The sequence below is a fragment of the Tachysurus fulvidraco genome, chromosome 16 (genome assembly GCF_022655615.1).
Source record: "Tachysurus fulvidraco isolate hzauxx_2018 chromosome 16, HZAU_PFXX_2.0, whole genome shotgun sequence".
NCBI classification, from domain to species: Eukaryota; Metazoa; Chordata; class Actinopteri; order Siluriformes; family Bagridae; genus Tachysurus; species Tachysurus fulvidraco.
The window spans coordinates 21,654,551-21,663,847 of record NC_062533.1 but is presented as its reverse complement, the minus strand read 5'-3'; the positions used below and the strand labels follow the sequence as shown (position 1 = coordinate 21,663,847).

At 39.9% G+C, this 9,297-nt stretch overlaps 1 protein-coding gene across 3 annotated transcripts; it reads right to left on the bottom strand.

Moving 5' to 3' along the window:
• Positions 1-844: 844 nt before the first annotated feature.
• Positions 845-6,944, bottom strand: LOC113638742. Of its 3 annotated transcripts, XM_047801328.1 has the most exons (13): positions 6,610-6,885; positions 6,042-6,131; positions 5,519-5,911; positions 5,162-5,263; positions 4,661-4,887; positions 4,109-4,541; positions 3,392-3,463; positions 2,920-3,033; positions 2,752-2,843; positions 2,397-2,484; positions 1,668-1,940; positions 1,398-1,559; positions 845-1,128 (listed from the first exon to the last, which is right to left on the bottom strand). In XM_047801328.1, exons 8-13 carry the CDS (start codon positions 3,026-3,028, stop codon positions 968-970), a joined length of 885 nt encoding a protein of 294 aa, XP_047657284.1. In that variant the 5' UTR covers positions 3,029-3,033; positions 3,392-3,463; positions 4,109-4,541; positions 4,661-4,887; positions 5,162-5,263; positions 5,519-5,911; positions 6,042-6,131; positions 6,610-6,885; the 3' UTR covers positions 845-967. The 3 variants fall into 3 exon arrangements, 2 of the variants coding, with proteins under 2 accessions (XP_047657284.1, XP_047657283.1); XM_047801327.1 differs by lacking the exons at positions 4,109-4,541; positions 4,661-4,887; positions 5,162-5,263; ... (1 more) ...; positions 6,042-6,131; positions 6,610-6,885 and adding an exon at positions 3,656-3,672; XR_007138033.1 differs by lacking the exons at positions 845-1,128; positions 1,398-1,559; positions 1,668-1,940; ... (1 more) ...; positions 2,752-2,843; positions 2,920-3,033 and having other exon boundaries at positions 3,043-3,463; positions 6,610-6,944.
• Positions 6,945-9,297: the final 2,353 nt, after the last annotated feature.

The window sequence follows — 9,297 nt, the reverse complement described above, 5'->3', positions numbered from 1 at the left end:
AAGGATTCCTCCTTATCATAATAGATTTCTTTGTCTTGCTTGTCTATGTCCATATTATAAGCTGCTTATTTCATGTCTATAAACAGGTTTCAACTGTTATACAGTGCCCTAATATAGAACACAGGCATGTGGCCACAGTTGTTTTCCTCAGCCCAGGGATGAAGACCTAAAATTTCATTTAAAGTGTTTAGATGCAAAAGCCTGTAAGTGGTGTTTAAAAGTTTCTTCTGAAATGGGCATTTTCCCAGGCTCCTTTGTGCTGTCTATTAATTCCACTTTAGTGGCATGAAATAACTTAATTTTATTGCCATTAAAGTGAATAATCTGAACATAAACATTGGCAGCTAAGAAAATTTTATTAAAAAAAATTCCAAATGGATTAGAAGCTTTTGCACTTGAACTCTTCATATTTCCAATATGACTCAAATTTCCTTTGATTATTATTACTCATTAAACTCATGATTATTTATTGTTGTAGTTGGTGGAGGTCGTTTTGAACTATTTGACTGTATTACTGTACAACGAGTTATAAATCTTTGTTGGCAAATTTTTTTCTTGGCATATTAACTAATTCTTTTGGCTGTATTTATTCTATATGAGTAAACTACGGAGTAGTTTTATTCATACCAAAATGCCGTATTTTATAAGCTCATTAAAAGGTATTTTGCAGCCATGTTCTTTACAACTAGCCATGAGAAGTAACAAATCATCTAGAGTACAAGTACCTGAAATCTATACTTTAGTACAGTACTTAGCCTTACAATAACACACTTCATTTCCATCACTGACTGCTTGTATTTCTATGTATGTGAAAAAAAAGACTACACTTTGGTTATATTTATAAAATGACAAAAAGCTGATTTTATTACACACTTTAGATTCATGGTTAAGGTCACTGGTTCACTGTCAAGAAAAAGAAGGTTTTCACATTACAGTTCATCATCAAAATTTTCAGTCACTGTCACTGTCAGTCATCAGCTGACGATTTGTTTAAAAAGTTGATGTTCTCAGCTCCAGACCAAACATGCAGGTAAGTCTCTCGCCTCATATCTCTGATTTTATGTTGCTTTCTGTGGATGATGCTCTGCAGACCTTTTAAACCTTCTTCACTTAGGCCACATTGTGAATCTTAAAAAGAAAAATAAAATAACATTAAGCCTTATATCATTGTTGTGTATGCTTATTAGGGCTTTTTACGTTTATGGTTATACAGGACATGTCCTATGTAGTTATAGGAATATGCACTAGTCAAAACAGTCCGACTCTTACTAACAGTAAAATAAGCTTACAGTTGTGATGGCTGAAATAACTAAACTTATAACATTCTTTCTCAGCTATGGAACTGTGTTTTCATGTGTTTTATGCTTATGTTTGTGCCATATATTACAAATTCTTACTTTTCAGACTCTCGCTAGTAAACAAACAGGACAGTTCTCGGAGGGTCTCTGCACGAGTTGGATGTTGATTCATCTCTGCAACAACAATTTTCTGCTCCTCCTGAAGTCGCCTTAGTGACATGATGTCGAATGCCTTTCTTTTTGTCCTTAAATCAACAGTGTCTAGAATGCATGAGAAAAAATTACATCATATGGGGTTTCAGATTGACATTTGTGGCATTGTGGCTGATGTGTCATTATGTAAAAGAATCGTCAGACTAGTGTACATACCACTGTGTGGTAGCTGCCATGGCCAAGCTGTCTCACCAGACAAAATGGTTTCCAAGCACAGAGTTTCTGTTTTTGGAACCATTATGTTGTATTTCTCCACAACCGATGTCAGGATCCCCTTCTCTTCGCTGATCTTGCGGAGGATCCTGGCACGACCTTTGTTGCCATCTGTATCTTTATAGAGACGCTGGGAACGCCTCTTGATACTCGCCACCAGCACCTCAATTCTGCTGGCCAAAGCATCAACATCACTTGTGGTGGTTGTTGTTGTTGCTGAGAAGAAATTACAACAAGAGTTACAATTACAATTAATTACAACTAAATGTGTAATGGCTTCCTTTTAAGTTTAACCATTTCCTGTGGGAAAGTAAAGTTGACGCTACTCCATAGTTGAGGTGAGGATGATTTATTCGAAAATGATTTGATTTCTCATGAAAAGATACATCCCAAGTCCACCTTGTGCATGTAGGTCAAAAAACTGTCTCCCTTCCCCCTTTCCCTGCCACATCACTTCCTGTCAAATATATCTACCTCCAGGAAGTGCCAAGGTAGGTGCAACTCTTCCCATTCACCACAGGGGGAGCACAAAACACCATAAACAAGTAAGCATGAACACTGACATAGTAAGCCTTAAGTTTACAATATTAAATACATATTTAGCATTTTGGCTCCTACAAAATGTATTAAACATAAATATACACAGTACACACACACTAGTCATTTCCTCACCGTCTGCCCACTCCTTTACATCATTCACCCAGTCTTCCAATTTCATGCACTCTAGGTTTTGCAACTGGCTTTGCAGAGCTTTTGTGGTCTGAAATGACAAGAAATCACAGATAGTATAAAAACAAACAAATCTTCAAAATACAGGGTTAAAAAAAAAAAGAAAACTCCAGCCAAGTCACAAGTATTATATTCACAATCAACTTAGATAACTCAGGGTCACTGACTCATTCCATGACAATGCTTGAGAACTGAAGCAATGCGTCATGATATCAGTTCATTCGTATTGAATAACCCTGTACAGCTTCAAAAGTGAACGACATTCATTACTGAGCATCTAAAACTAATTCTGTCTTACCTTCTGATATCGACGGCTCAGTGCGGTGGCCAAATTGTTGAACTTTTGTTGATTCCAGCGCATGGCCAAGAGAGTCAGCATGTCTGTGCGTCCTGAAAACACAGAAAATATCATGTTACCATATTCCCCCTGTAATGATGTAACAAGTGCAGTAGAAGGTCATTTTACCTGCTTTAGACATGTGTTTTGTGGTCACTGCAATCCTGGAGAGGAAAGCATTGCACTGTTCCACCTCTTCTCCTAGTGTTAAACCCCATCCTGAAATGCTCCACTCCATTTTACCTGATTAGGAATGAAAAATAATATATATATATATATAAGTTTTGATATTCATTTGCAGATTTTATTAATCTGCTTAATTCACCTAGTTCGCACTTAAAGTCATGTGCTTTGGCATGGAATACCGAAAGAAAGGGCTTCATGTTAAGAAGGTGCTGGAGTTCTGGGCAGCTTTTTGCAATTCTTTAGAGGTAAGGCCAATATTTGCAGGTCACATCCATACAAAAAAAAGTGATTTGCCTACTAGCCAGCCATTTTTGCAGGTACAGGGGATAAGCAAAAATTTCGACCTGTACATATTTAATGCACAGAGTAGCACTCCATGCCGACACACCGCAAGCTCCAGTCCCTCCTCGTCTACCTTACTAGCAGATCTTTGGGAGGTCTCTCTGGCTGCTGACCACTCCCCTCCACAAACACCTCTTCCACTGACCTATAATATAGAAAATTTGTAGTTGGAGGCAATTGTACTCCTGTATAAAGTCTAATCATCTGCAATTTTACGGTACATGTTTGGATGCCTTGTGAATGTAGTCTACAAATCTTGTGTAACAGGTATACAAAGTATACAACTAAATATTGTTATAATTCACACAAAATTGTTCTCTTGTACATTTTATGATACCTGATAAAGGTGTGCTCCTCCTTTAAGTGTTGCGTGGTCACAGTATAACATAATTTCCTGTCCTAACTCCTCCTCTTCCCTTTTGATCTGTGATTCAATGGAAGAGGTAGGTTTCTTTTGTCATCCTGTTAATTTAATGTAATCCTTATTTTAATATTATTTTGTATATTGGTATTTCCACACCAATTTATGTGTAAAGTATTATTTTATTTATTCTTGGGATTATTTTCGTCATTTTACATTCTTTGAGGTATATTTGTTTTTTATGTGAGACCAGCACATGCTAATAGAAGTACATCACTTGTTTTATAGAGTGTTATAAGGGCCACTCAATCTGAGGCTGCTTATTTGTCTCTGTTAATCAGTAAAGAGATCCAGTGAATCAGCTGCCTGCTGTCCCGTGTCTGTCTTTGCATCGCACAACGCAACACAACGCAGACCAAGTTTTAATACCCGGTGTCGCGAGCCGCACGTCACGCTGCACATAAGTGAGCCGCACGGGTTACACTTGTCACATCTTCATTCTTAGCTATAAAGACGTCTTCAAAAATGGCCTGTTCTTCAGATCTATACCAAAAAAACAAACAGGTACACAAAAGTTAATAATACATTGTAATCTAATTTAACTTTAGTGTGCACATTAAATGGATATTTTTTCTTATTAATATTGTTTCCACAGTGTGACATTATACAGAGTTTTAGTAAACCTAGCTGCTTTCTTGAAACGGTAAAGCTTGCAGTTTCCATCTACTGAAACTGCCAGAATGTCTGGCGTGCATGCAGGACAGATAAAAGGCTCTTCCTTACAGATTTTGTCCATCTCAAAACGGACAGCCTCCCACTCAAAAAAGCTTTTCTGAAAACTGTCTGTGGAGATCTTGCCAGTCTATTAAAAGTAAAGAAACCAACAGATAATAATGTAAAACAAATGCATTAGCATCAAACACCATTCAACCCAGAATACAGAAAGAACCAATACTGTAGGATAAATAATGTAATACTCACACGACCAAAGCGGACAGTTCGCTGATCCAGCATTCTTGAAAAAGCTTGGCAGGACAGTCCTGGTGCTGCCATCTTCATTTCTTCAAATGAAAAAAGACATCTGTGGCATAAATTTAAGTTAAGGGTCGCAGGCCAGTAGTCACTTCGATTTAGCTCGACCACACCAGCAGCCCAAGTGGCTTGGCATGCCTCACAACTCAACTCAGGCATGCTTAGATCATATCGTCCTGAAAAAATCAAAAACATTTCCACTTTAATGTAAACCTTAAGTGATTAATCAGCTTTTGAATTATTTCAACCTTTATTTTTACATGACTTTGTATACTTGTTAAACATTACTCAAAAGTCATTTGTAGATCTTACAATGGAGAGGATGTTACAAAGGAGAGGATCTCTTCAGGTTCCAAGAGCTGATCCATCATCATCTAAAGAATCGCTCAAAACTTATGGCCAAACTTATGGAGGTAGAGCAGGTATAGATTTTTATCTTCACACACTTACCATTCATTGTGATCACAGCAACAGTCTTCTCTGGGCTGAACCTCAACGACTCTGGTGAACAACCGCAAATTTTGTCAGGAACCTCCACAGGCACATGGCGCACTGAACAAGATCAAAGCTGAATTAAGCTCATCTGGATTGACTGAGTAATATAACATTGGAACGAGTCTAAGGTATTGAAGTACATTGCTGAAAAAGTAAACAGAGATGCTCAAAAAGCTGACTGACATGAAGTGTACACATAAATTCAATATCAACCAACAACTGACAAAAAGGCATATTTAAATAGTAAAGCTTATGAGGATTAACAATTCCTGGAATGATATTTATGTTGTCCAGACACAAACAAGAACTTACCACAATGGGACAGAGCCTTATCTACAACAAAAGTTGTTGGAGGCAATGGCTGGTCGAATCCAGGAGTCATGGCATCTCGGTTATGGAGAACATGTCTGGTGTGCATGATGACGTCACATTCAGCACAAAAGAAGGGGCGTGGTCGACAGTCACAACACCGGACAGCAGCTGGATTGCTTCCACACAGTTGGCAGATGTGTGTTACCACATTTTCTCGTGCCACAGCCGTGTTCACCAGGCGGGGTCTCTCTGCCCTCCACGTCTCTGAAATGAGACTTTGTCTTGTACTCCAGTTTGAGGAAACTAGGAGATGCTCTCTTGAGGTTCCAAGAGCTGATGCATCATTATCTAAAGAATCGCTCAATGAGTGCTGGAGATCTTGCATGAAACATTCTGTTAAAATAGTATGGAATATTAAAACACACACACACACACACACACACACACACACACACACACACACACACACACACACACACATACTTCATTCTGTAAATTACATTATATATATATATGTACACACCAACAGTCTCTGGAGAAAAGGTCACCTCACAGTTAGTGTCAGGATTATTGAAGTGAGCATCAGTTTTCCGAATGTGATCAGCTGTAGCACCTAAAAACAATAAAGAACAACATTCAGAACATTTACAACTTGTCCCACTATTTTATCTCCCTTATTACCAGTGTAAATTGGTCCCAACTCACTGTTTAACATTTAGTCGAGAGGACTAGCAGACTTTTTATTTCCCAAACCCAAATGTAGACAGTTCAGTTGCTTGCAGTTATCTGTATATAAGTTGTCAAACAGATGAGTAAAGCAAAAAAAAAAAATGCTTGCTGTAGAAGCAGATCATAAAAAAAGCTGGCTGGCCACTGACAACACACTCAGAACAAACTGCTTCAAACAAACCTTACCAAGACCAATCATTTACTGAAGTTTATACTTCTTTACACAACTACAATTTATTTTATCATGTTAAAAATCAGTGCTTCTGGTTTGATTGTTTCCATCATATTCCTTGTTTGATACGTTCATACGTGCCTAAACAATCCAGGTGTTCAATATATCTTGAATGAAAAATTTTACACACCCTTGTTTGACTGATTCCTGCTTGATCTTGGTCTTGCATAGACAATGTTTCCATCACTGTCTCTCTTTCTCCATGTACCCTTGTTTCAGATGTTTTTACTGGTGCTGCTTCCTCCTCTCCCTGCAGCTCATCAAGACTTTGGAGCTCATCACTGATTTCTTGATGCTCAACCAGGTTATCCAGCAGCATAAACTGTTCTTGTAGTTCTGAATCACTCATGGTGAGGGGCAGAAACAGAAACAGACAGAAAGACAAACAGATACAACAACAACAACAGATGTAAACAGTGAGAGAGAAAGAGACAGAGAGAGAGGGAGGGAGAGAGAGAGAGAGAGAGAGAGAGAGAGAGAGAGAGAGAGAGAGAGAGAGGGAGGGAGAGAGAGAGAGAGAGAGAGAGAGAGAGAGAGAGAGAGAGAGAGAGAGAGAGAGAGAGAATAACAAAACAGATGTGGCTCTTAAAAGTGCCTTTTGCTATTTTGTGTGTGTGTGTGTGTGTGTGTGTGTGTGTGTGTGTGTGTGTGTGTGTGTGTGTGTGTGTGTGTGTGTGTGATGAGGGGATTAAAATAAAAGAGGAATGTTCGAAGCTGGCAAATCTGAAAGACCTAATGAGACAAAAAAGAAAGATTTAGATTTAGAATTGAACACCTTACATATTTATCCTTATTTTCTTCATCAGTGTTGGCAGATTGGGCAGTTTGTAGTGGTTTTAAGTTGTACTATGTGGGATGAAATGGGATTAGACAGGTGGGATTTTGATATTTCTGATGTGCCAAATGACAGACATGGCAAATAGTTTACAACATAGGCACAACCTAACCTTCTTTAGACAAGAACACTTAATTTGCTTTATCATATTGTAAATATGTGATGCTCCACATTATTGTTGTTGTTTTTTTCATTAATTAATTGTCAAAATTAATTTGTATTGTTATTGCTAAGATTTGTGTATTTACTAGAGTTTTTTGTGTGGATTTGTGAACAATTACTGGAAAACACACCAATCTGGCAACACTGTTCCTCATCTGAACATTTATAAATGGCTAACGTATTAAAGTGTTACTGCCAGTTTGGTAACTTAAAACACACAATTTCCAAATATCATACAATCTCCTCTATTTCCTTACATGATTAAATGTGGAAAAATAAATAAACAAACTTGAATGTAATTAGCTATATTAGCCTGCCTACTACACATTTGGTGCAGCACGTTATATTTTATAATGTCTGCTGTGATTTACTGCATCACGAAACTGCTACCTTTCACTTTCACAGCTTCTAAACACAACTTCTTCACCTGATTGAACAGTTTTTCTTCTTCTTCTTCTTCTTCTTCTTCTTCTTCTTCTTCTTCTTCTTCTTCTTCTTCTTTCTTCTATCGCTTATCCGGGGCCGGGTCGCGGGGGCAGCAGTCTAAGCAGGGATGCCCAGACTTCCCTCTCCCCAGACACTTCCTCCAGCTCTTCCAGGGGAATACCGAGGCGTTCCCAGGCCAGCCGAGAGACATAGTCCCTCCAGCGTGTCCTAGGTCTTCCCCAGGGCCTCCTCCCGGTTGGACATGCCCGGAACACCTCCCCAGGGAGGCATCCAGGAGGCATCCGAAACAGATGCCCGAGCCACCTCAGCTGACTCCTCTCGATGTGGAGGAGCAGCGGTTCTACTCTGAGCTCCTCCCGAGTGACTGAGCTCCTCACTCTATCTCTAAGGGAGCGCCCAGCCACCCTGCGGAGGAAACTCATTTCAGCCGCCTGTATCCGGGATCTCGTCCTTTCGGTCATGACCCAAAGCTCATGACCATAGGTGAGGGTAGGAACGTAGATCAACCGGTAAATAGAGAGCTTTGCCTTGTGGCTCAGCTCTTTCTTCACCACAACAGATCGGTATATCGACCGCATCACTGCAGAAGATACACTGATCCGCCTGTCGATCTCCCGCTCCATCATTCCCTCACTCGTAAACGAGACCCCAAGATACTTAAACTCCTCCACTTGAGGCAGGAGCTCTCCACCAACCTGAAGGGGGCAATCCCTTCAGCCTACCCGTCTACAGAAGTCTATGGGAACCCGTCTACAGAAGTCCCGTCTACAGAAGTCTATGGGAACCCGTCTACAGAAGTCCCGTCTACAGAAGTCTATGGGAACCCCTGCACGTTGAATAATGACACTAAAGGGATACCCAGTGCGTCAAAATGTGACTCCAGGGGATTCTGACCAAACATCCATATGTGACGAGTTGGTGCAATCCGAGATCGTACAGTTCCCAAACCAGACAGTGATGCAGCTGCTCAGGATGCTCTCAATGGTCCTGTAGAACATGGTCAGGATGGGAGGAGGGAGATGTGCCTTTCTCAGCCTTCGTAGGAAGTAGAGACGCTGCTGGGCTTTCTTGGTGATGGAGCTGCTGTTGAGTGACCAGGTGAAGTTCTCCACTAGATGAACACCAAGACATTTGCTGCTCTTGATGATCTCTACAGATGATCTGTCGATGTTCAGCAGAGAGCGGTCTCTCTGTGCTCCCCTGAAGTCAACAACCATCACTTTAGTTTTATCAACATTCAGAGAAAGGTTGTTGGTTCTACACCAGACAGTTACTGTAGCTGTTGCACCTCCTCTCTGTATACTGACTCATGTTCTTGCTGATGAGACCCACCACGGTCGTGTCATCTGTAAAATTTAATGATATGGTTCGATT